This window comes from Molothrus aeneus, chromosome 23 (assembly GCF_037042795.1).
Source record: "Molothrus aeneus isolate 106 chromosome 23, BPBGC_Maene_1.0, whole genome shotgun sequence".
In the NCBI taxonomy this organism is placed as follows: Eukaryota; Metazoa; Chordata; class Aves; order Passeriformes; family Icteridae; genus Molothrus; species Molothrus aeneus.
The window spans coordinates 1,020,435-1,047,384 of record NC_089668.1 but is presented as its reverse complement, the minus strand read 5'-3'; the positions used below and the strand labels follow the sequence as shown (position 1 = coordinate 1,047,384).

General features: G+C 56.3%; 1 protein-coding gene across 1 annotated transcript in view; it reads right to left on the bottom strand.

Annotated features, from left to right (window-relative positions):
• RUNX3 (RUNX family transcription factor 3) overlaps positions 1 to 22,628 on the bottom strand; it is a 33,847-nt gene extending 11,219 nt beyond the window's left edge. Inside the window, exons 1-4 of the mRNA XM_066564860.1 lie at positions 22,368 to 22,628; positions 21,369 to 21,525; positions 17,051 to 17,155; positions 2,686 to 2,850 (exon numbers count right to left, since the gene is read on the bottom strand). Coding sequence (XP_066420957.1) covers positions 2,686 to 2,850; positions 17,051 to 17,155; positions 21,369 to 21,525; positions 22,368 to 22,628 — 688 coding nt within the window. The remainder of the gene's footprint in view (positions 1 to 2,685; positions 2,851 to 17,050; positions 17,156 to 21,368; positions 21,526 to 22,367) is intronic.
• Positions 22,629 to 26,950: the final 4,322 nt, after the last annotated feature.

The window sequence follows — 26,950 nt, the reverse complement described above, 5'->3', positions numbered from 1 at the left end:
CCAGAACAGCACAAGTGGGAATGAGATCTGGTGTGTGCAGGGTTGCCAGTGTCCATCCCATTTGGGGACAGGCATGGGAAGGGATCAAGTCTCTGCCCATCTGAGTGGGGCAAGGCAAGGCCAGAGCCACTGAAATACCCTGGCACTGGAGAGAGCAGGATCCGACCCGCTCGCTATCAGAGCCGCGCTCTCTCCTCCCATATTTCCTGGCATGCCCTTCAGAAACCACCAGCTTTCTCCTACCAGGAGGGTTTTGGTTTGAGACCATCTAACCTCAGCATGATCATTTTACATGGGGGCTATTTATAACCTCCAGGGGCTGCTTTACTGAAAGCCTCTGCGAGTGGCTGAGGGCCAGACCCTTCTCCCACTCCCCGCGGCGCCCTTGCCGTGATCTCCACCACAGCCACAGCTTTCCCTCCTCAGGAGGAGAGATTGGACTGGGCCAGAGCACACACATCTCCCAAGAACCCCAGATAAACACTGATAAGCACTGTCTCCTGCCTGCCTAAAAACCCAAACTCCACGTGCCATGTGCAGGGATTTGAGGTGCTGGGATCCCCCCACAGTGGCTGATGCTGTTCCCGAGCATCCCAGCTCCAGCCTGCTTTTGCCAGGAGCGGATTAGGAAGCTTGTGCAAACTGCTTGGTCAGCAGGACAGGGAAGCCAAGCACCCCTGGCACACAAGCAGGGGGAGCTGGGCGCTGCTGGAGGGAAAAACCTCCCTGTCCCCCTCTTAATCCCTGCACAGACAGGGATGCTAAAAACATTAACCTTGGGAAGCACCCCGTGGAAGATAGCGGGGGCCGGATGAACCCCAGCCTGCCCCATGGCCCCTCCCTGCTGGTATCTCGTTCTGCTTCCCACTAATCGGCCTCTCCTGTGTGTTACCCAAGAACGTGCCAAGTCGTGAGAATTACAGGCCTGTTAACTCCTGTGTTGTTCTTGGCACGGGCCGGGCTCCACTTGCTCGGGTAAAAATTATGATCTTTGTGAATAAGCCGTGTGTGTGTGTGTGTGTGCAAGAGAAAGAGGGGTTTTAAAAATGATGATTATGATTGGTCATAGCCAGAGCTGTGTCAAAAGGACGGGGCTGAGATGAAAATGACTGAGCTGCTGCTGCTCTGAGTTACGCTGGTAGGAACCCGCAGTCATTTTAAGACGGTTCCTCCGACTCGGGAACGAGGGAGCCAAGAGCCGAGCGTGCACAAACCGCCTTTTGCAGCATTCCTGGGACTTCGGATTCACTCCGCAGGAATGATTTCAGAGGCTAATTTTGTGTGTCTCCACTCCTGCTGTCACTTGACATTTGGGAATTTGGCAGGGGCGGTAGCTTGTGGCCAACTCCATTTTTTTTCTCGTTGAATTTGTGTCATCACCTGATTCTTTGCTCCAAACGGCGCTCTTTGGGTTTCTGGCACTGCAGGGGGCTGTGCTAATTTAAAATACAAATCTTTTTTTCTTCCCCCAAGAATCTCTTTCTTTATGATGCGGCCAACGGGACAAGCCTAGAAAACTCTTTCTCCTGCTTTTTTTTTTTTAAAAAACCCAAACGATAGTCCTACACAAAATGCCCGTGTTCTTCTCATAAACCTTGCTAATATCAATGAAAATTCCAAGCATGGAGATTTGCATTTCAATGAGAAAGAAATTAAATTTTCTCTGTAATTTTGGGTTGGGAGGAGCAGTGCAGCTTTTACAGTTCGGGTAACATTTTCAAACATGTTTTTACACCCAAAACTCCCTCTTTGCTAATGACACTGAGGCTTTCAAACAACCATTTCCCTTCTGAAAACACAGCACGAGGGTTTTGGGAGCTTTTTCTATGAAACTTTCCCAGAAGGGCCTATTCTCACCAAAATTCCAAATATAGATAGCTTAAGTACTGTTCCTTGAAGACCTGTTAGTATCTCTGCTGATTTCTGAAGGAAAAGAACCCGTGAGACAAAAAGTGCATGGAAAAGCAGCACAGAAAAGGACAGGAGAATGGTCTCTAATTCATCCTGGTGGCATCTGCCTATGCAGAAAGACAGGAGCAGCACAGCAGCTGAGGTATTTTAAAGCCTTGCTTAGTTTGGGACTGAAATTCCAGGATTAGCAGCCTGGTCTCTGTCAGGTAACTCCAGTGGCAATTCCTGCCCCTGTCCTGGCAGCAAGTTGCGGATTCCTGGGGAACGCCCAGGGACGCGGGCGCTCTTTGCCGCTGGCAGATCTGGGAAGAGCAAAGCTCTGTGTGTGTGTGTGTGCCCGTGCAGGTGTGCATCCGTGTGGGGAATTATGCTGGAGCTGGGCGAGGGATAACCACACTTGGCACCCACACAATGATAAGAAACCGTTGGGATTAGCATGTAAAGCACGGAACACCCTCTCTGGCTGATGCATAACCATAGCGCGGCTGCCTTCATGTCAGAGGAGCTGCTGGGTTCAAAGGGTGCTGCTCTCACCTCCCTCACGCTCCTGCTGCTCATTTGTTCCTCAAAACCCGGCTCTAATGGTGCAAAAAGTGACTTAATGGGGGCAAAAAGGCTTCCAAGGTCAAGAAATCCACACAAGCCCCTCCCTGGCACCTTAACCAGGGGAGAGCCAGACTCCAAGTCTAAAATCCCATCCAGGGGTTTGTTCCCACTCAGCCATGCCTGGAAGACGAGGGTTTGGGGGTGACACTGGGACCCCCAGGTGGTTACCTTGGATTGGAGTCTGAGCCTGGGAGCCGAAGTGGCTCGGGGTGCTGAGGGATCCACGGGGGTTGGGTGTTGTCGGGGTGACTCTCATGGACTGGCGCAGCCGCTCCAGCTCTCCGTAGCGGTCGGTGAAGGGTTTGGCTTGGTCTTCCAGCTTTTGTCTGTGCCCTGGAACATGATAAAAGAGTCTGGTATCTGATCAGCTCCCCTTTGGCTGCAGCAGCCTGGTTACACAGGGAGCCAGCCTCTGTCTCTGTGGTTTGCTGTTACTCACACAGAATAATGGGTGCCAGCCCTGGCAGAGAGCAGCTCCCGGGGCAGGTGGACACAGAGTGACCCACATGGGAGGCTCCAGATCATCCAGAAAGTTTCCAGACAAGGAGCTGGATCAGGATGCCCCTGCCTGAGTGACCAACCTCCCCCAGCCCTCGCTGACTCTGAACATGGAGGGGAGACATGTGCAAGGCAGGAGAGACCATGTCCTTGCAAAGTGGGGACTGGGGAACTGGCAAAAATTGAATTTTAAGTATTTTCTGCAGCATTTGCTCATTGCTTAAAGAACAAACTCCCATCTTTCTCCAGCCCCCTCCCGGCTGTGCCCACCCAGCTTGGTCAGAGCCAAGCGGGGCTGGAGGAGGCGCAGGAGGGATGGGATCAGCCCTCGCTGGTACCACACCTTGGCCACCTCGCTTTGCTTCTCTCTGTTCCTCTTTCCTCCCCATAAAACGGGCAGACTAATCACCCACCTCCCCCAGGCAGGGCAGCAGCTAATGAGCGTTCATAAAGCACTCCCAGCTCCTTAGGTAGCAGCTGCTGGCACAGGGCAATAATTATTAAATTTATGCTAATTGTCCCGAGGCGAGAGGCGCATGAAACGCACTTGATACATAACTTTCACATTTTACTGGATTAATCATCGCCAAACAGCTTCGCTCTCTCTGGACCGGATTCCAGTCTCAGTTACACCCGCACAAAGCTGGAGGGGCTCCAGAGGAGCCCCAGCTTCACATCAGTGCGGGGTTCAGACCTTGGCTTCTCCTTGCTCTTCCCCTGCCGCAGCCAGACTGCCCCCAACACCCCCAGCTCTCTGCACCTGCCACGGAGGGACCTTGCCCGGGTGGCACCGCCTCATCCCGGCTCCATCCCAGCGCTCAGGGGCACTGGAGGTGTGCAGGCACGCCGGGAGAGAGGCTGGCAAGAAACCCTTCTGCAGCACTTCAGAGAGCTGGTCCTTATCAGATCCTACAGCCCGACATCCACCAAGCCAAGCTCAGCCCTTGGTGGCTTCTAAAGAAGAAAAGGAAAGCAAAGCAGTGCATTTAGAAGGCAATGAACGCAGGCACCTCTCACCCCCCTGCCCTTCCCCCTCACATCTGCACAGCTCTGTGAGCTGTGTCAGTTTATAGCAAAGTCACAGAAAGTCCCCACACTTCCCCCTCCTTAAATCCAGCGTCTGGTATCTCCTGATCTCCCACTTGCCTGGCTGAGGCTGTGCTTGCCAGGCTGGCTGTGAGGATGCTGGATGGGAGGGGAGCTCCAAGGGGAGCTCACACTCCCAGCTGAGCTCCATGGGTGTCCCAGCAGCAAACCCGTCCCAGCCACAGATTCTGAGGGGCTTTGACCCCTCTCTGCTCTCTCCACAACCAGGTGAGCCCCACCATCCCCTGCAAGCTCCATAATCCCCAGATTTCCAGGGATGTGGGAGTCCAAACTGAGGGAAAACATGCTGGCACCAGAGAGGAAAACTTGGGGAGGACAAACCCAGCAGAAAGCAAAACCCCAGCGGTATTTTGAAAATGTATTTTCCCTGCTGTGTGAAGTAAACCAAGGAAACCTCAAAGCAAGACCATAAACGATCTATTCTCATCTCTGTGTGTCCCCAGACCTCAGGCACCTCTGCATTATCCAGGGCCTTCGGAGCTGTGAGCAGCATCTGTCACGTAGTGCTTTCTCCAGGGGTAAAGTGTGTGCACTGAGATCTCTTGTTTTAGCCCACATTTTATTATTTCACTGTACATTTAAGCGCAGAAGAAGAAAAGTAGTGTTATATTTCACCTTTACCCAGTTTCTTTGGGCAGAGCTTCGCAGGAAAGCCAAAAAGGACTTCAAAGACCAAGTTCCTCAGAAATCTAATGAAAATTAAATTCCCTTCCTCTATCTCAGCACAAACCCTATCCTGTGGTGGTATCTGGCATGTGACAGGGAAAATCCTGAAAAAATATATCAAGTGATCTCTATGCTGATAAAGTTTAGAAAGATTATTCAGCCATGCAGCCCCACCAAGGGCTTCATGTGCCTGTATCATGCTGCACTGTGGTTGCTCTGGTGCCCACGCTATTTGAACGTGGGCACAGTCCCGTGAGCTTTGCCAGCCTGGAGCAAACACATCCAGAAGGGGCTGGTTTGTGGGGAGACCCAGCAAAACCTCCCAAACCCCTGAAACCATCCTGCTGAAAAGAAAGAGGAAAACTTGACGCAAATGTAAGGGAAGACAAACACAGGGGTGGTGGGATCAGGGCTCTTCCCAGCCCCTCTCCCGTCTGTGTCTCACCTTGTCCCCATGTGTGGGATCTGGCAGCCCCAAACCCTGTGAAACAAGGCAGAGAATGAGTTAAAAACCACCAGCTTGGCCTGCCAGCCCTCTTTAGCTCAGGCTGTCTCCCCAGGACTTCCTGCCGCTTGTCACTTAGGGCTGGGGACGTCAGACTTTGTCACGCAAGAGAGAATCGCTGTTAATGGGTTTCTTTCATCAGAACAACCTGAGCTTTTGAATTTCTGCAGCGGTTGGCTTCATTAAAAGCCCTTCCCCATCTGCCCACAGCTGTCACGGAGAGGAAACCAGTGAACAATAGCTCATACCTTAGAGAACAGGAAGGTGGTTTCTACCTTCACCCAAGCACTGACTCAAAGCCTCCCGAAGCCAGTGGGTGGATTTTCACTCAACTTCAAACAGCCCCAGCCCTCATCCCAAAAGAATCTGTCTGAGAAGCCTTAATCACCCCAACCTGTGAGTTTTCGGGCACAAAAGGCACTGCTGAGGTTGGAGATTCTGCGCTGCATTTCCAGCTGGGCCACCACTGGCTTGTAGGTCAATATTTATGGAAACAGCAGAGCCCAGCATGGTCAAATGGTGGCAGCTCCTGACCTTGGGCACTCCTTGTCAGCAGCGCCAGGGTTTTAACGCTGGATCGGGTTTCAGAATCGGTTAACTCCGGTATTGAACGTGACATGATGTAAACATTGACAGATCACCTACGATCCTGATGTAATAACAAGATCTGTATCAGCATATCAAACAAACTATCCCATTGAACACTTCCCAGCTGGAAGAGCAGACGTGAATTTGACACTTTAGGCCAGTAATAAGAAGCATACTGGAAGCTTTGGATGTTTCCTTGGAATGCAGACAGCGAAGCAGTGTGTGCCACACGAGCTCAGGCCCTCAGAGCTATGATTTAAAGACATATTTTCTACATTAAAATATTTCAAAAACCAAACAGAGTCTGCTCTTCCTTCTAGGAGTGTGCAACCTGATGTGGCTTCCCAAGCCAGGACCAGGACGGGGTTTCCAGGCTGTGGAGGGGGAGTTCCAAAAGCAGCTGATTTCCTCAGATTACTGAGATGCAGAATATTAAGTTGAGCACAGGCAGAAAGGGGCTCCAGGAACTTCATGGCTTGAGTGACACCAAAATCCCAGGGCTGAGAGATTTGATTAAAGCAAACTCTCAGTGGGGTGAATGGGAGCCCCAGTTCCCTGATTTCTCTGCAGATGGAGTGAGATGAGAGCTGAGGAGCTGCAGAGCCTCCTCCCAGCCCTGCTGGGCTCAGAGCTGGGTGTCACGCTCACCCCCAGCCCCCGGCTCAGCCCCGTGCTGCCGGGAGAGCAGATGGTGGGAAGTGGCTTGGCCCTCCCCGGGAGCCTGGCTGCGGAATGCTGGCGGCAAGCTGGAGCGGAGGAAACGCCGAGGGACGTTCAGGAGCACACACACACACACTGCAGATCATTGCCTCAGCCCAGACAGGAGGAGACAGAGCCAGGAGAGGGTGGCATGGGCTGGCACAGCAGCGTGAGCCACACTCAGCCTCCTTCAAAGCATCGGAGCATCCCCCTGGCATTCCAGCATCCTCCCACCAAGGCTGTGCTCAAATATTCCCAGCCTCACTCCAGGGCTGAGCCGGGCTCACCAGGAGCAGTCCCTGCACATAAAGCCATGGCTTAGTCTCTACACGTCCGTGAGAAGGGACCACAAGAAAGGAATCAGCAGTGGATAAAACTCTGTCTCAATGTGCAAAACACCTTTCAAATCCCTCCTCCCGTGGCCCTCAAAATACGTACTTCAGAGAGACACGCCAGTCCTCTGCAGAGGCTGGAATTTTTTCCCAGTCTGAGTCTCGGCTAGACTATCAAGTCCCAGCATGTGCTCCAGAAAGAAGCCACATGTGAAACTCCTGTGTTATGGGAACAGCAGGCCTGTCCCTTGCAGCTGATGCTGGGCTGGTTTCACCTTTGCACACCTCTAGCACAGGGCAAGAACGTGGCTCAGGCTCTCCCTGGAGTCCCACCTCCAGCTCTAGAGCTGCCATGGGAAATGCCCAGCCAAGAAGAATTCAGAGCAACCCCACTGGCAGGGAAGGAGGCAGGGAGGACAGTGAAGAGGAAGGAGGGAGGACAGTGCAGAGCTGGGAGCTGGAAGGGACTCAAACGTGACGCAGGATGACGGAGGTGCCCTCCGAGCCCCAGCGAGAGCCAACCCTGCTGCTAAAATCAGAGCCCAGGAGTTCACAGGAGGGAGCAGGAGGGAAATGTTGGGAGGCACCATCCCTTGTGCTGCTGAACAAAGTCAGGCACAGATAACTCATTATTCACATGTTTGAAGTGGGCCTGCTTACGCCATTTGGAAGGAGAATCAGTCACGGCCGGGCTTTGCTTTGGTTTCCTCTGGCTTTCGTGAGACACTGCTGCTACTGTCTTTCTGCAGCTCGGGGAGAAAGGGGAGTGTGGCGCAATGCGCCCCGGCTCGCTTGTCCTGGCACAGCCTTCACACCAACAACCAAAGGAAAATAATATTTAAAGGGGTGGGGGAGAGAATTAGGAAGGAAAAAAAAAAAAAAAAGAAAAGAAAAAAAGGCTGCTAATTTATAAAGCTTTTTTAGCTGGTGGTGGTCTGAGATGAATTGGCTGCCTCTAAAAGGATGAAAATAAATATCCCTCTTTTTGAAGGAAATAGGCTGGCTCCGGGCCAGCTGGCAGGAAGCACAGAGATATGTTGCATTTACAGTAGGTTTTTAGTGTCTGAAGCTCCAGCAGCGGGAGAGATGTTCGTTCTGGGCAGGCTGGGATTGATTAGGAGGCTTTGGGAGCCCCTGATCTCCTCTCACTCCTGGGTTAGTGCTGAGACCTCACCTCTGCCTCTCTCCCTGCCCGCCCTGTGCCCACCCTGGCAGGTCTCTGACAAACCCTGTTGGGGCCTTAGATTGTGCTGGGAGACCCCAAAACTGAGCCCTCTAGAAGGAAAACAAAGCAGGGCATTAATTTAAACAGAAATCCACGGTAGTGCTTCCAAAAGCTCCAGGGACCCAGGAGCTGTGGCCTATTCCCAAATCAAAGGGAAAATCACGCCCAAATTTCCACACAACTGCAGCTCAAATGTCTGAAAGACACAGGATCCCTATTTCCAGGGTTTCAAGAGTCTTTCTGGATTTACAAAAATATTTGAAGCCCTTCAGAACATAGGAAAAGCTGAGGGTATTCTCAGCAGTGGGTAAAATTCATCAGGTTTAAGCATTCAGGCCACTTGTGCCTTGCTGAAAATCCCCACCAGAGCTTTCCTGCCTTTTTCCATCCAGAGTAAGAACTCTGAAAATCTGCCCCTGAGACTGCAGAGTGAGCTGGGTGGGGGTTAAAAGTTGTGATTTACAGATATGAAAGCTGCAGCCCGGGTGTCACAGCGCAGCAGGTGGGCGCACATCTGCGGGAAATCGGGCAGCTTTCAGAACAGGGTGCAAAAACCACCAGCCCCGACGGCCTCTCTGCAGTCACTCCCCGTTCCAGGAAAGCAAAATTCACTTATGGGCTGTGATCTGGTTCTCATGGAATCAGGAAAACTCCCTGATTCCAAGATTTCTGAGCTGGGTGCTGGGAGGAAGCAGACAGGTCTCAAGGACATCCAGCTGGTATTGCCTCAGCCCCGGCTGAGATCAGATTTTCAGATTCCATAGATCCATGGAGAGATGCCAGTCCCAGTGAGCTCCTGCTGCTATCTAACAACCTGGACTGGGACCTACCAGTAGAGCTGGTTTCTCCCAGATCACAACCTGTTCCATTAGGGCAAGCACATCAAATTCCTTGGGGTGACACTGGTTAAGGACACGGTGCCCGGGATGGGGAGGACCAGCTGCTGGGCTCAGCCCTGTGCAAGGAATGTGCCGTGGTTCAGCTGATGGAGCTGAGATGTCCCTGCACTGTGGGGAGGGAGCAGCAATTTGCCAGCCTGGCCTGTGCTGTTGGGAACAGACCTGAGTTTTCTCAAGGTTTGAGGATGCTGAGCGCTGCTTTTCCCCTCAGAGAGCTGGAGCTGAGCCCTGCATTTGAATACTGATCCCCTGCATCCCAGGACTGATCTCCAAGCTCCATCCCCAGAGCCTGGCTGGTGTTGTCCTGCTGGATATTTACTTTGGATAATAGCTGGATAATAGCTTTGCACTGCAGGAGGAGCCCCAGAGTGATGCACAGCACCCTCATCCTCACCCTCATCCTCCCTGCAACGCTGCTCCCCAAAGCCAAGGGAGCAGAGCTGACCATGGGGAAAGGGGTTCCCTGCTCCCACATCTGATTTGGAAAGGAGAACCTCCCGGCACAGAGGTTCCCATCCCACTGCCACCATCCCTGGAGGCTGGGAAGGCACCAGGGGCACTCCCTGCTCGCTGTGTCCCTCTTCTTCCTCACCTCTCTGCCCTGCTCCCACTACAGCAGAGACACTGGAAAGAGTAAGAGAAAATAATGCAAACTCATGTCTGAGCCCCTTCCGCTGCAGGAGGTGATTTCTGATTTATCTCTGCCTGCAGGACAGGTGACTGCGCTCCGGCAGCGGAACAGAAGGGTCGTAGGAACTCCATTTCATTTCACTCTGAGTCAAATCCTCTTCCTCCCTCTGCCACATCATTAAAGTGATTGGTTGCACTGATAAGCCCTTTCGGGAGGGAGAAACAAGATGTGTCCTGCCTGACATCTGATGTGATCTTGCGGTTTTGGTTGATAGTTCTGGTCCTTTAGCTGTTGTCTTCCCTGAAACGAAACTTGCCTTTTAGCGCTGGCAATTTTTTTCCCCCTCTCTCCTTTCCAATCTGTGACTCTTTGAATCCTGCCCAAGGGAGCTGGGGCCACGCTGCATCAATGACCCTGCAAATCCTCCCTGCCAGCCTCCTGCGCATCCCCTGCTCCCCCCAGGAATTACAGACAGGTAAACTGAGGCACGGGGCAAAATGCTGCTCCTTTGGGAAGGAGTGAAGCTCACCAATGGCCTTGCTGCAATGCTCAGAAAAATTCCTTTTTGGTGCCATCTGCATCCCATCCCAGCCCACTCATCCTCCTGCACGGCTCCCTTTGGATCACGCCGCTGGATCCAGCAGGAATTTCTTTTGTTGTGTGTTTGAATTTGAGTTTCTTGTTTGTATTTGAATTTCTTTTGCTGTGTCTTTGAACGGCCCCTGACACAACCCGACATCGAGCACCACCAACATCCTCCTGGAAAAAGCCTTCAATGCAACTTAACCCCCCCAACATCCCTCAGTGACCACCAGATCCCACCAGAAAACCTTTTTGATCGGTTTAGTCTCTCCCAAATTCGGGATCAATGCCCATTTCTCCGTTCTGAGTTATTTCCAAAGCCACCCCAGGGCCAGGTTTGCCTCTTCCACCCCAGCCGAGAACCATGCCCTGGGGTTTTCCCAAAGCTTTCAAAAGCAGGAGGTGTTGCAACCAATCCCAACAAAGATTCCTTTGTAGGACGCAAGCAAAAATAATTTCCCTGTTCTGACTCCCAGTATTGCTGCACTTAGAAAAGATTTTGGAGGTTTTCAAGTGAAAAGATTTTGGAGTTGTTACGCAGCAGGCGATTGGAAAGGAGAGGTGGAATTTACTGCATGTGGTGAATAAAATAATTAGAGGAGTGCATTTACTGGAGCCCAGATAATTCCAGCTGCTCTGTAATTCCTTTTGAGGCTGGATTATAGCCTTGAGCTGCAGCACCAAAGGCCCTGGTGATGCAGACCCAGTGCTTGGAGCACTCTCAGGCAACTTTCATCCCTGCTCTGCTCTGCCCAGGGAATTCTCCGCTCCCTGGTGGCCCCTGGGACATCCCCAAGTCCCACTGAGATCCCCACTGGGGCTGGGAGTCTTGCACAGCCCCACCACAGAACCCAGGGCCAGGCTGGGTCTGTCCCTGAGGGGTTTTTGTCCACCCCGCTGCCAACACGGGGCATCCCAGAGGGGGGAAATTTCCCCTGGGATCAAAACATGTTAGAGATGGGAAAACAGGCAGGGAAATGTCCTGGGAGCCAGCACTGGTATCTGCAGAGGCTCCTGCAGGAACTGGGGAGCCCCAAGGCTCCCCCAAGGGCTCCTGGATGAACCAAAGCCCTTCCACTCCTCCAGCAGGGAGAAGCAGACACCCAGGAGCTGCTCAGGTTCCATCCCACAAAAGCAGGGGCTGGAGCAGGGCTGGGATCACCCCAGTCTCTGAGCAGCACGCTGCAAGGGCACCCAGGGGATGTGTGAGGATATCTGGGATCACCCCAGTCTCTGAGCAGCGCGCCCAGGGGATGTGTGAGGATATCTGGGATCACCCCAGTCTCTGAGCAGCGCGCCCAGGGGATGTGTGAGGATATCTGGGATCACCCCAGTCTCTGAGCAGCGCGCCCAGGGGATGTGTGAGGATATCTGGGATCACCCCAGTCTCTGAGCAGCGCGCCCAGGGGATGTGTGAGGATATCCCAGGGGAGGCACCCAGCAGGGCCCCCAGCAATGCCACAGCTCCAGGAGGGGCACACGGAGCTTCCTCCGACGGCCTCAGCCCTGCCAGAGCTCAGGCAATAGGGAAGCCATAAAGGCCACTCAGGATTTCCTCCTCTTCCTCACCAGGGAAGGGGACAGGGCTCCACAAGTGGGAAATCAGCTTGTTTTAAGTACTGAGTATTAAATTAGAACATATTACAGCAATATGACATAGACAAATCACTGTCCAGGAAGAGCTGAGGTCATTTATTTATTGAAATTATCTTTTTTTTTTTTCTCCTATTTATTCCTTCTTTTTGCCATTTCCCTTTTTTCTTTTTTTTTTTCCTTATTCCCAGACAATCTGGGAACTGTCTGTGTATTTATTTCTAGCTAAGGACAAGCAGGGGAATAAAACAAAGACCTCAATAATACCCAAAACTATCACCCCACGGGAGCACTTCAGCACCGAGTCTGCTTTTAATTACAGAAAACATCTCCAGCTCAAGTTTTACGCAGCCCCACGAGGGAGCCTTTTGGCCAAGATAAAGATCTGGAATTGGACAATACTGGCACAACCCACCCCTGTCCTGGGTCTCCACTCCAGCTTCTGAGAGGCACAAGACTCTCCAATAATTTATTCTCCAAGCACTTCCCAAATCTCTGAGGATGAATGTGCAGAAAGCACAGGATCTCTGGATCTCTGCCTCGAGTCCCCAAATTGCCCATAGGAATACGAGAACAGGGGCTCATTTTTGCCCCTGCTCCTCTTTGGCTCCCATGCCATGACCCCACTCCATCTTCCTCATCCTCAGCTATTTTAGGCTGACCCACACTCGTCTGCCACCCAGTACATCCCAATTTCCCTGTGTCCCTGGACTGGGAGTATTTTATTTCACCATCTCCAGGTTCCTGGAGCTGCCATCCCAGAGAACACCATCCCAACCTTCCCACAGCGCTCCCAAACCAAGATTTCCCCTTCTCAGTCCATCTTTCTCACAGGCTTTTGCTTTTTTTACCTCATCTTCAAGCCAAGAGTTCAAAATGCATGGGGTGAGGGCAACCAGCACCGTGGGGACAGCAATGCCACAAACATCTCCACAGGAGGGACAAGAGGGTGCCACCCCCTGCACACCCCAATTCTGCACACCCCAAACCTCCCATTCCTGCACACCCCAAACCCCCCCTGTCTGCACACCCCAAAATCCTCATTTAATTTCTGCGCACCCCAAATTGCTCAATTCTGCACACCCCAAACTCCCCATTTAATTTCTGCACACCCCAAACTCCCCATTTAATTTCTGCACACCCCAACCCCCCCATTTCAGCACACCCCAAACCCCCCATTTCCCAGCTCAGAGCACGGGGCTCTGAGCTCCCGTGGGAGGGAAACCCTCTCTCAGCTGAGCTCTCAGAAGTCTGAAAGCCAAAGAGCAGCGGCGGTTCCTGGAAACGCCTCGCTCGGGGGAGGTGAGAAGCTTTCCCACCCGCTGGCTACGTGACAGGGACAGGGGGACAGCCACAGCCTGGGGACAGCCACAGCCGGGGGGCAAGGAGCCTTTCAGGGGGAGGGAAAAGCCACAGAGGGAACTTGGGGCTGGGCAGGATGGGCCCAGCAAGAAAAAACTGCGGGGACAAGGTGGGAGAGGGGATGTGAAGTGCTGTGGCCAGGAGTCCCCTTTGTCCTGTCCCCCCTTGTCCTGGGGACACGTTTCTGTCACTTGCTGTGGTCACACCAAGCAGGGACACGACCAAAAGAACCAAATCTCTGATGCACACCCCAAAAATGAACAGGGCACCGACAGCCAGCACGTCCACAGGGCTGAGCAGGGAACAGGGGGGACACAGGGACCCACAAATCCTCCTGGTCCCCCTTCCCTCCCCAGCAAGGACAGCAGCAACGGGGTGGGAGTCGGAAAGAAGGGATTAAATCCAAAAGGGATTTAGAAAGTGGGAAGAGAGGTTAAAAAGTGAATGGTAGCAAAGTAAAAAAGCCAGTCCAAGAGGGACGAAAAGGAATTTAAAAGGGGAAAAAAGACTTTGCCCAAGAGTTCTGGGCAGAAAGGGGCTGGAGCTGTGAGAGCTGGGAGGGAGAAAGGAAAAGTGAGAGCAGAGAAGGTGAGAGCCTTGGGAAGGAAAGGAAGGAAAAGGGAGGGGAAGGGGAAGGGAAGCAGGCAGCAGGTGGGTCTGAGGGGGGCCCTGGGGATGCTCCCTTTTCCCCAGGAATGGACTGAACAGCCCTGTGCAGCTCCCAGCCCCTCAGCTCCCCACGTTCTGCCTGCTGGGGATTATTTTGCAGCAGCTGTGGATGCGAGAGGGCTCTGCAGCCTGAACACAGGCCTGCAGAAAGAGGGGGGAAAGGAGGAAATTCCACAGGAAGTTCAAATATTTTATTACTTCCTGTTTGTACAAAGTATGTCAACACTTGGCACCCGCTGTGCTATTTGTTTAGAGCTAAGGTGCCAACTTGACAGAATGTCCTTTTTTTTTGCTGTCCAGATCTAAGCCAGAAAGAGCTGGAGCAGGAGGAAAAGGAGCTCAGAGCGAGCCGGGCCTGAGGAGGAGATGCTGCAGGGAAGGCACCAGCGGTGTCACCTCGGGCCCCCCTGCCCTGGCAGGGCTCTGCCCCTCACCCTGCGCTCCCCAGCCGTCCCCCCCTGCTCTCGGGGCCCGCGGGGGCCGGGGCTGGGCACAGCCTGAGTTGAAAGCCTGGCCCAAGGGCTCAGATAAAGCCATGGCCAGGGGTGGAAGATGAATGGGATGCCCAGAGGTGGAGCCCAGCCACAGCCCTGGCCCCAGAGCCCACAGGGATGTTGGCTGGAGGGATCCTGCTGCAGCTGAGAAGGCGCTGCCCGGGCCTTTCCCAGGGTACCAAGACAAATGGCCAATTCTTCCCACATTAAGGATGGGTTTTGTCCTCTCCACCAGCCCCACATCAGCCTCCAGCCCTGGCCAGTGCTGATCCCCACACCAGGAGCCAGCACACACCGTGGCCCATCTTTTGAAGCCAAGAAGGGGAAAAAATTCCATCTATTTTTATGTCCATGCACATATACACACACACACACACATGAACATATATATGTTAAAAAGTGTATATAGTATGTATAATATAAATAAAAATTGCAATTCCTGCTGGCAGCTCTCACCTCCCTCAGCCAAACAAGGCAGAGCAGCCCCAGCCTCAGTGTTTGGCCCAAGGTGGGGATCACCAGGGCTGTGCCAGCCCCAAATGCCAAAGCTGGCACTGCCAGGGTGCTGTGCCCGGGAGCCACCCAGTGGCAGGTGAACCAGGAAAAGCACCTCGGCTTTCCAGGATCATTTCACAGCTGCTGTTTCCACACCCAGGGTTTCTGCAGAGCAGGAAGGGGAGAAAGGTGATTTTTCATTATTTTTTAGCAATTGTTGTCTTCATTCAAAAGTGTGGCAAGAAAGGAATTCTTTGAAAAATGCGGGTTTTTTTTTTCCCATTGGAAATTTGTGAACCATGAGTTCATGCACCAGGGTCAAATTGGGAGCCAAAACATGACCAATAAATCTATGATTCCCTGAAAAAAAAATTCCAAAATAGCCACAATTTGGGTCTAAACCTTTTCTATCAGCAATTTATGGGTTGAGGGTGCAGGGATGGGGGAGAAATCAACCTCTGGGGCCCACACCAGGCAAGGGCACAAGCAAATAAACCCCACACAGATCTCCTCGAGGAGCCAACACTTCCAGCACAATTTGAGGCCTAGAAATCATCACAAAAATAAAAAGAAAAACCAAGAAAATGCTTGCAGCAGGGAGGGCACCCCTCACCAGAGCCAGGACGAGCTGCTCCATCCCCTGATTGCCACGGCCTCCGTATCAGAAAACTGAAATGAGGGATGGGGAGCTCTGGGGTGAAATGCTGAAATTCAGGAGGAACGAGTGTGATTCACCTGGGTTTGGCTGTCAGGGAGGCCAAACCGAGCTCCAAGAGTAGCAACTATCTCACCTTGTATTATTATTTATGTATTCCTGATGGTGAGGATGATGATGATGATGATTATTATTATTAGAAAGGCGATCTGATGCAGCTGATAAGGGGCTGAGCCAGCAGTCAGGAGGGCTGGTTTCTATTCCTGACACTCCTGGCAGAGTTGTGAAATTCCCTGCCCAGCCCTGGGGCTGAGCCCCTGCACCCACCACAACCCACAGGTGTCCCACACCAGGGACCTGCCTGATGTTTCTGGCTTAAAAAAAAAAAAACCCCACAACAGCAGCGTTGGATTTCCTGCATTCCAGCTTCTAAATCCATCCTCGACAGGCTCCAAAAGAAAATCAAGAAAGGGGGAAAATCCTCCAAAGCCCGATGCAAATAAAACGCCCCGGCCGAGGTAACGGCCTCCACCTGGCCTGACATCAAGGGGCACCGATGGCCCAGCGACAGCATCAACAGAAAATGTTTTTGGAGGCGTTTCTGAAGGATCAAACTGCTTCCCCCCACTGCGGGCACCACAGCCTGACACGCAAAGGGAACAAACTCGGCTTTATAGTCCCGGGGTGGTGCTGAGCGGGCAGGAAGGCAAAGCCGGGGATGGAGCCCCCAGGGACAGGATCCCAGCACACAGGGGGGGTCCCACTGGGCAAATCATCCTCGTGGCAGAGGAAACTCTGCGGGCAGCGGCTCCTGAGAGGGTCCCTGGGCTGCTGGAAGGCCGAGGGCAGCTCCGAGCAGCCCCACACCGAAAGGCAGCCCGGGCAGGGCAGCTCCCGGAGCCTCCCCGAACCACGAGGCACCATCCAGCCCCCGGGAGAGCCTCCCCAGCACAACAGAGACGCTTCTGCGGTCGCAGAGTCTCTCTGGTTTCTCCAGGCTCAGCCCCCGGCCGCGGGCGCTGCCAGCCCCAGCCTTTGACAGCCCGAAAGCGAAACCGCCGCGAAGCCGAGGGGAAGGAGCTCTGTGCCAGGGCAGACACCGCCTCAGCACCCAGGGAACCTGCACCGTTTCTACTTTAATCAGCCAGCAATCAGCCGCCGAGGCCGAGCACAGATCTCTGGTTTCATAACCGCCCCAGTCCCCCTGTGCAGAGCCAGGCTGGGCCCTTCGTGCTTTTGCCAGCGAAGCCCAAGGAGTTTTCCCAACATCCCAACCTGGAGCTGTGAAATTATCCCTCCAAGATGGGTTAGGGAGCCATAAACCATCCCTCCGTGATGGGATGTGGAGCAGGAGGCCGGCAGGGAGGGACACACGGGAACACCTGAGCAGCCAACGGTGCCACCCCAACGCCGTCCCCGAGCTCCGTGTGCCAGCTCCGCACCCTGCGTCCCTCAGGCACGGAGAGGCCGGGCCCTGCACCCCCTCCCCACAGTTATCAGCGCTGCCAGACCCCAAACCAGCCCCTCACTTACTGCGGGGCTCCCGGGGTCCGTCCACGGTCACTTTGATGGCTCGGTGGTAGGTGGCCACTTGGGTGGGGTTGGTGAACACGGTGATGGTCAGGGTGAAGCTTTTCCCTAAGGAGAGTGGGGAGGGAGGGGAAAAAAAAATAAACAGAAGTGAGGATCCCACATGGGTTCAGCTCCTGCGGGAGAGAGAGGCTGGGACAGGAATCCCGCACACATCATTGCATTTAACGAGCCGTGATTGCCCAGACACAGCGCCCGGCGGGGGCTGCGGCAGACGCAGCCCTGGAGCCGCACGGAGAAGTCACTCGTCCCCTGCCCTGGGCTCGGATCGGCCCCTCCATCCAGGGCAGCCCCCGGGGGTTTTCCCTCTCGGACGCTTCCCCTTTTCCGCGGTGACCCAGCCCTGGATCGGCGCTGGGTGCGGGATCCCCTCCGGGACGCGCCCTTGGGATGGAGCTGGGATCACCCGCAGGGATCCAGGGCCCGGTCCCTGTGCTTGTTCCCACTCGGAGGGAGCCGTGCTCGGCCTCGGCCACGAGGGAACCCGCGGGAGGGCCAAAAACCGAGAACTGCAAAATGGGAACTGAACCCGGCCAGCTCCGGCCAGCAGACAGAGAGCTCTGCAGGGACTGTCCCCTCTCGCAGCCCTGCCCAGAGAGCAGGAACCCGGGAAAGGGTTTGGGTACCCTCGAGGAGGGTTGCAGAGGTGCTTTTGAAGCACCAACCTGTCACCTTTTTGCAAACAAAAATAAAAAAAGAAAGAAAAAAAAAAAGGATGAAACACTGAAAATCTCTTGGGAGCCAAATTTTGCAAGGAGAGCCCCCCTTGCCCCAGCAGAACAAGTTTCTATCTACAGCCTGAAATTGCCTTTACCATCACAGAAGGTGTCACCACCCTGACCCCAACCCCTCGCCCTGTGCTGGGCTCAGTGTCTGGCCCAGAGGAGGCTGTGGGAGAACAGAAACCCCCCAGGAAGAGCCTCAGCTCTGCCCCAGGCTCCCCAAATTCAGGAAACCCTCGGCTGGAGGAAGGAGGCTGCACAAACCACTCGGACGGAGCCCCAGCAGCAATCGCTGCGGGACTGCCGAGGTACCAGAGGTGTGAACCCCGGCAGGGTGTCAGGTACAAACCTCGCTGGGATGGGTTTCTGCTCCTCCAGCCTCTATTGCACAGATAAAAGCAGTAAGGAACCACCTCCTTTCCCTTTTCCCCTGAAGCAATCAGGGGCTTTCAGATCCCGACCATCGTCTCTCTACGGGGTCGGACCTGAGAATATCCACAGCAAAACTAAACAGGATTTATCCAGCTAGGAGGGAAAAAATGAATAATAAACCGGAAAAAAAATGAAATTCTCTCTCCCAGAGAGCATCGTGGAATTATCCCAGGTGGGAGAGCTCCTCCAGGGAGCACGGCAAGGAGGGAATGCGGGTTCTACAGCCGGCAGCGAGCACCAATCCCCGCCTCACCTCGGCTTTCAAACCAGGAATGAGCAGCGCACAAACCTTCAGTTCATTTTCTGCACAGAGAGGAGCGTTTGGGAGGGCAAAAGAAACAGAATTATTGCATTCTGAATCCCCGAGGATGCAGCCCCTGCTGCCAACCTGCAGCGACGGGGATGAGCCAGGGGAGGATCCCAGAGGATCACGGCAAAAACAACCAGCACCGGGGGGTTGGGGGGAAAACCTTCGCAGAGCCAGAGCACGGGGCGAGGAGGATGAGGAGCAATTATTGAGGGAATTTGAAGGAGCAAATATTCAGGGAATTTGAAGCCCTTCAAATTCCCTGAATAAATGCAGGCAGCATGTGGCAAAACCCGGCCGTGAGGCACAGAACCCCAGAGCTGAGCCCGACACCTCCGTGCCCCTGTTTATACCGCATTAATAGTGATTGATTTGTTATTATTATTATTATAATCTTGAGTGTTTTATTCTCCACGTGAAACAACCTCCCTGCCCCGGAGTCCCTCGCTGCAGACACAAACCCGGCCCGGTTCTGCCTCTCTCAGGAACCTGCCCTGAACCGAAAATGATGATTCTGCCCCAGCATCACTTTTAGTCATTTCCCGCCTTCTCAGGAAGCCGGGCTGGGGTTTCTCATCCCCACCGTGCCCCGGCAGAGCGGACCCGGGGCTGGATCGCGGCTTTGGGAGCCCCGGCGGCTCCAGGGGATGCTCCGGGGGGAGATTCCAGCTGGGAGAACAGGCGGGGATGCAGCGGGGATAATTTTCATTTTGTACAGCTCAACCTGAGTAAAAAAAGTCTGATTTTTTTTTCCTATCCTTGTCTTGCACTTGGAGATTTGGATTTATTTTTGAGGGGGATTTAGGAGCGGCTCTTCCCAGCTCACAGCGCCGGGGAATAATCCCTGACACTTTTTTACTAAAAATACCCAAATCGGCCCGGTTCAAGTTGGTGTTTGCCCAAGGGGAGCCTGGCTGCCGGGCTTCTGCAGGCTCCTGCAGCTCGGGCACACGGCAGGGCTGGAGCAGGATCCGTGTTTACGGATCCACACGTCCTCGCTTCGGATTTACACAAACATTTGTACACACGCAGCGAAATATTCCACAGCGACTCCAAATTTCTGCCAGGATAAATGAAAGCAGCACCGGGCTTGTCTGGGAGGGAGCCAAACGAGGCAGAGCGAGTGTGACACCCGGAATAAAAATTCAATAGGGGCGATTTTTCACAGCAAATTGCTCCGAAAGAAAAGAGCCCCGTGCCGGCAAAGCAGCGCCAGACACGGGGAGTGAAATCCACCCTCGACACGGCGAGAAAACCCCACGGAGCCGCCCTCAGGGAGCCCCGGTGGGGCTGTTCCTCTCTGAATATGACAAAGCCTCACCCCACACGAATATGTAAAAAAAAAAAAAAAAAATTAAAATAATTAACGCCCGAGTCCCGCCCGTTAGAGGCAGCGGAGGTGCCGCCACCGCTCTGCCCGGGGAAGGAGTTTATTCACCGAGGGCGTTATGAGACCCAACTCCTGCTAATTCCGAGCTTGAGAGTGCGGAGGAAGCAAGTTAATAATGAATTCAAGAGTCACGCTGAGATTGGGTTGCGTTCAGTTTGGAAATTTGTGCGAGGATGAAGAAAAAAAAAAAAAAAAGGAAAAAAGCCCAACCAGAAAGAAAAGAGCCTAAGAGAATAATTGATTACAGAAATGAAAGCTTAATTCATAAAAGAAAAACATTTTCCATCCATCAACCTGCAACCAGTTAAGTGGAGAGTTTTAAAGAAACTGCAACATGGAGAAGGAGCCAACAGGAAAAAGGAAATGTATGAAAGAATGTAAACTATTCAAGTTTCATAAAGAGGAACAAGTAAACAGTTATTACATGCAAATAATTCCTAACATCACTGCTTTTAATTAATGCGGAGAAGTCAAAATATATCTGACACTGTGTGTATACATTTGAAGCCTTTGAGAAAGCGCTGCCATATGGCCATTAAAATATCGAGTTCTGATTCGGGCTCAAACGCAGGACTGAGGGCTTCGATCTGCAGCGCCCATTGGTGATGGAATGCTGAAATTCTCTTTATACCCTCGGAAACGCAGGTACCGGGAGGGCGGGCAGGCCTCCGTGTTCAGCATTTCCAGGGGATTCATTTCGCTCTGCTCGGGTGGCACGGACGGATTTGTTTGGAAAAGCCAAATTGCCCTCCTGCTTTTCCCTGCCACGGGCGGGGGGAAATTGAGCAAAATCCCCCCCGAGCAGCCGCAGCTCCCTCCCGTGCCAGCCCCGCAGGCCGAGCTCTGCGCTGTTATTTCACTTTAAACTCTCGATTTTCGCTATTTAAGCTCGAGCTGCCAGGTGGGGTTTGCTCACCCGCCTCTGCCTCCTGCGTGACGGGGGAAATTGGGGAAGGTTCGGGACGGGGCCGCCTTATTTGTGTTTAGAAAGATTTACAGATATTTGGATATATTTATGTCTGTATTTTAAATTGTTTTTCATCTGCAGCGCCCATTCCCGACACCTGGACAGAGAAGAAGCCCTGAGAGGAGCGAGGCAGAGCGGCCGGCGGGGCCGGGGCTGCTCCCGCATCCTTCCTGCATCCCTTTCATCCTCGGGAACCTCTCTGGGGCCGGGGGGCTTCTCCCGGCAACAAAGCCACGGTTGGAATAAAATATAATATAGAATAAAATAATAATAATAATAATTTTAAAATAAACCAACAAAATTTAAAAATAAAATAAAAATGCAAAACATAGTAATAAAATAATAAGAAAAGAGAGAAACATTCTTCTTTCCTTTTTCTTTTTTCCCCCCCCCCCTAAAAAACAACAAATAAAAAGGCCAACCATTTCCTGGCCGGTACCTACCCCTGCCGCTTCTCCCAACAAATCTGAGGTCGTTAAATCTCGCTACTTGGTTTTTCATCACGGCAGAGGCGTTGCGCAGCTCCGCCGAGTAATTCTCGTCGTTCCCCGCCATCACCGTGACCACGGTCCCATCGGGGACATCTCCGAGCGCTACGACCTAGGGCAGGGCCAGAGCATTTCAGGCTCCGATCGACCTTCACCGGAGCCAACCTGCGCCACGGTTCCCCCCCTAAACCCGCGCAAAAAAACCCCAAAGCAAAACCAAAACCCGAGGGAGGCTGAGAAAATCGGAGGGGGAAGGGGAAAATGAGCTCGAAAAGGGTTAAAAGCAGACGGGGGGTCCGCGGGGAGGGGGTGAAGGGGGTCGGGCCACCCTCGGCCCCGTCGGAGGAATCTGTGCGTTTATTTTATTGGATTCGGGACCAAAATCAAGCGGTGCCGAGCGCGGGGCGGCCGCGGGAAGCGGCGGCACCGGGGAAGGGCCCCAGCCCCTCCCGGGGAGCAGCTCCCGGGGCCGGGGGAACCCGGTTTAAAGCCGCCCTCACCCCTGCGGGCTGCCGGGACCGCGCGGCCGCCCTGCCCCGCTCCCCGCGCTGCTCCCCGCTCGGGTTCGGCTTCCCCCGGCCGGCCCGGGGCTAACGGGGATGCCCAGGCCGGGGGTGCCCAGGGGAGCCCGGGCAGCGCAGCAGGCACCGGGGTTCAGCTCTTCGCTCGACTTTTCGCAGATTAGATCTCCCTTCCCTGCCTCGCTCTCCCTCTCCCAGGAAGGTAATTAACCTCCATCTCATTAAACTTCAAAGTTGCCTGAAAGCTCCTAACTGTACGGAATATCTAAGATGCCGTGACCGCGGGGCAATGCGGAGACTTGATTAAAATAATAAACTGGGCTATTTGATTAAAAATAATAACCCGGGCTCCCTCGGCGGTGATGTCAGGAGCGATTTAAAGGGGAAAGGGCGAGCGGGTCGCAGCTCGGTCCCGTCGGGGCTCGGGACTCACCTTGAAGGCGACGGGCAGCGTCTTGTTGCACCTCCAGTGCGACGGCAGCACGGAGCACAAGAAGTTGGGGCTGTCGGTGCGCACCAGCTCGCCGGCGTGGTCGGCCAGGACATCCACGACGGAGCGCACCTCGGGCCGAGCGCGGGCGCCCGGCGCGGGGGCCCCCAGCGCCCCGCTGTTCTCGCCCATCTTACCGCAGGGGAAGGCCGTGGACGGGGGAGTGAAGCGCCTGCTGGTGCTCGGGTCTACGGGAATACGCATCACAACGGCGGGCGGCGGGGAGCCGGGCGGGACGGGCGGGCACCCGGCGGGGCTCGGTGGGCGGCGGCGGCGGCGGCCGAGCCCCGCGCTGCCTCGCTCCGTGCCGGCGGAGCGCCGTCCTCGGCGGGGCGGCGCTGGGGGAACGGCGGCGCGGGGGATCGGGGCCCGCGCGGCTCCGGGGCTCGCCGCCGGCGGGTGCGCTGCGCTCCGTGCCGAGTGCCGGTGCCGCTCCCGGTGCCGAGCCCCGCTGCCGGCTCCCCGTGCCGAGCCCGAGCCCCGCTGCCGGCCCCGCCGCGCCGCCCGGTACCGTATTTACTGCCGGCCCCGGCGGGGCGGGGCGGCCGTGACGGACGGGCCGCTCCGCCAATGGGAGCCCCGCGGCGGGCTCTGGCCCCGCCCATCGGCGCGCTCCCGCGGGGCGGAGGGCGTGGCTGTGTACAAAGAGGCGTGGTTAGTCAATGAGCGGGTGTGGTTATTGCCAAAGGGGCGTGGTCTCGGCTGGACACGCCCCGGCGGGCGCACGTCGGGGCTCCGGTGGTTTCTGGCGGCCGCCGCCGCCGGGGAGGTTTTGGGGTGCGGTGGGGCCGGTTTGGGGCCGGAGCCGCGGCCGTCCGGAGCGGCTGCGGACACAGCGCGGCCCCGCCGCCCCGAGCTCCCGCGGCCGCCGCCGCCCGCGCCCTCCCCGCGGTGGCGGGAGCGTGGCGGGGAGGAGGCGGCGGGGACCACCGGCACCACCGGCACTCGCGAACCTGGCGGGGGATTCGCCTCTCGGCTTGCGCTGAAAACCCCGACTCCCAAACCTCCTCCTCCCGCCCTCCCCAAAATCGTGACCCGCCCCATCGCCGGCGGTCTCGGGGCGCCCGCAGCCCCCGCGGCCCCGGCAGCTCCCCCGGGGCTGCGGCTGCGGGCAGCGCCGGCGGCTCCGGCCGGAATCCGTTGGCGAGAAAATTCGTGGCGAAGCCACCGGTTCTGCGGCAACAAACACAACGAAGGCGGCGGCTCCCCGCGCCCCGCGGGTGCCCCGAACCGCGGAGCGGGCGGGGGCAGAACCGGGGGAGAGGAGGAGAAGGTTGCTGCCCCCGGGTGTTTCCCGGTGCCCGGTCGGTCCTACGGTGTTTGCAGACCCGCACTGTCCATCCGAGAGGAGCCGGCCGGGCCGCGGCGTTCCCGGCTCCGCGCTGCCCGATATGGAACGCAAATTTCCTTAAAACAAGTCAAAATAAAGCCCAACACCAGAAAATCCTTCTTTCACTCTGTACTGAACCATTTTCCACCGCGAGCCGCCGTGCCTCGAGGGGCGAGCCCGGGCCGGGCTCTGCAAGCCCCAGAATCCCCGGTGCTCCTCCAGAAATAAGCAACAACAACAATAAATACACATTATTTTTAACCGAGGAGCGGCGGCTCCCGTTACACCGCGGCAGCCACCGGGATCCGCCCCGGGACCGTCGAGCCCGCCAGCCCCGCGGCTCGGGCCGGCCCCCGCCGCTACCGGCGCTCAAATTCTGCCCTTTTTAGGTGAAAGCGGCCGCCGGTTCAGTTCTACTTTTCGCCCCCCGTTCGCCAGCGGGGGGAACCCGCACAACCCCGGGGCGGGGCAGGGCTGCGGGCGGGGCCGGGGTTTGCCGGGGGTCGGGCACGGCCCGTCCCGGTCCCCCCGGTACCCCCGGCGGGGCACGGAGCGGTGACCGCGGGGCGCTTGCGGGGCCGGGCTGCAGTTTCGCGGTGCGGCCGCTGGTTGGCACCGGGGCTCCGCCGGGGCGGGACGGGACGGGACGGGATGGGATGGGATGGGATGGGATGGGATGGGATGGGATGGGATGGACGGGATGATGCTGACCCCCCGGGATGATGCTGACCCCCCGGGATGATGCTGACACCCCCGCACCATCCCGCCACCTCCCGCCCTGCCCGCCCTGCTGCTTCTCTTGCCCCTTCCCGATCCCCGGGGCTGCCCCGCCTCTGCCCCCGCCCCGCCCGGCCCTGGCGGTGTCACCTGTCCCTCCCCGAGGCCGCGGAGGGCACGGGGAGCCCCGCTGGGGCTCTTTGGGGTGATGTGGGGCTGGGTCCCTGCAGGAGCGGGGCGCTCCCTGCAGCAGGACCGGTGGTTCCCTGCCTTCGCCGCTTTATCCGTGGCTGTGTCACAGCCCCGCCGCGCACACATTTCTCTGATCCCCGTTTTTCCTGTTTATTCCGGGTGCCACCTGTTGGCGCGGGCTCTGAAGGCATCACCCGGATTCCTCCGAGCACCACCCGAGCCGCTCCAGCTGCAGCCCCAGGTGTGCTGGGTACCGCGTCCTGCTGCCCTCCCAAACCCCCCCTCTCCCCGCTCTCTGCCCTCCCTCCCCGCCCCGTTCTCCCCTCGGGGTGACGGGGCGCAGCCTCACCCCAAACCCACAGCAGGGCCCTGCACGTAGCTGCTGACTCGCAGCACTGCGAAGATGAGACCCAAACCGCAGAGCTGCGACAAACCAGGCTGCCCGCAACCCCAAAAGTGTCTGGGGACCTCCCGAGGTGCAGAGCCCAGCGAATCAACCCCGTGGCTGCTTCTGTGAGAGGTGTCCAGCCAAGCACAGCCACCCCCGAGCTCGGGGACCCGAGGAGGAAGGAGCTTTCGTTTGAATTCTGCTTTTCCGACACAGCAGGATCCAGCTGCTCTGGTCCTCCGCAAACCAGGAGATGTCGACACGTGGGGATTATCCCAACGCCGCCCTCCCCGCGCTCCCGAGGAGGTTAATAGAGTATCAGACCCAGGATTTGCATGGGCCTCTTTACAAACACTCAAGAGCTACTGTTCGCATCGCGGGGAGGTCAGCAGCTCTTTAAATCATTCCTCGCTGGGATTACTTCCCTTACAGGCTCCTCTGTAGTTTTTAATTCGTTTGAGCTGCTCTTTTAGCAGCAGAGCCGCTCGTTTCGGCAGCAGAGCAGCGAGAGCAGAGGCTCAGAGGAAGCTTTCTATTAAAAATTCATCGCAAACTCTCAGGAGCTCGGCACTCAGTAGGGCCAGGCGGGTGTCTGGATCTATTTTGTAGCTCAGGGAAGGGGATCTGAGAGCAGCACGCAGGGAGGGAGCGTGCAATTCATTCATAAATCAAACAGCAGATGCCGGGGCCGATGGGGTGCACGGTGGTGGCAGTTTTTAACCCCTGAGTGTCACTGCCCGAACGGGCTCCCATGGGGCAGCCCCGGGCTGGGGGCAGAGGCTCCTGCGGGAGGAAACTGCGGGGCTCAGGGGGAGGAATGAGGGGAAACCGGCGGAGGAAAGGGCAGCGGCTGCCCTGACATAAATCAGGGAAATCTCCTGGGCAGGGAGCAGCTGCCAGAGCGGATCCAGGACGGCTCCGGGGGCTGCCCCAGGCTCTGCTGTGCCCTGGGCTCGGGGATCCCTCAGCCCCAGTCCCAGTGATGCTGCTTGAGGTCGGATCCCGAGCCAGGACATCCCCGGGATCCCACCTCGTGTGCGGGCACAGCGCTGGCGCTGGGAGCCTCGCCCGGGGCAGCAGCAGAGCAGCAGGAGCGAGGCTTCAGCCGGAGTTTCAGCTGCTGTCAGCAGGGAAAATCACTCTGAGGTTCCCACCTGGCTGCCGGGGCCCAGGTGTCATTCGGCAGCACCTGACTACAGAAGCTGGAGAAATCGCCATCAGTGACACCCCTGGCAGCTCGGGGCTTGCCTGTGCTCCCACTTGTCCCCATCTGAGTCCCGCAGGTTTCGTGCCAGCCCTCATCTCCAGCAGCACCCTCAGGGGGACACCCCGACCACCCCGCACCCGCTGCAGCTCGGGCGGGAGCTGCGGGAGCCACCCCGCACCCCGGGCTGGGCTGGCCCAGGGCATCCAGGAGCGATCCCCCCGCTGCCCCCGGGGGATCCAGGAGCGATCCCGCTGCCCTGGGGGATCCAGGAGCGATCCCGATGCCCCGGGGGATCCAGGAGCGATCCCCCCGCTGCCCTGGGGGATCCAGGAGCGATCCCGCTGCCCTGGGGGATCCAGGAGCGATCCCTCTGCCCCCGAGGGATCCAGGAGCGATCCCGCTGCCCCGGGGGATCCAGGAGCCACCCCTCTGCCCCGGGGGATTTGTCACCTCCCGGGGACACCCGGGAGCGCTGTCCCGGCAGCGGGCGTGGCACGGACCGGCCGGGCGTGCGCAGCGCCCGGGGAGCAGCCGGGGCTTTCAAAAGCTGCGAAGCGAGTCCGGAGCACGAGTGCGATTGACGCGAGCGCTGCGGCTGTGAAGTCACGAAAGCGCCGATTCTTCATTGCTCGGGGCCGGGCCGTGCTCGGGCTCGCATCCTCCGTGCTATTGATAGCGCGGCCGCGCTGCCG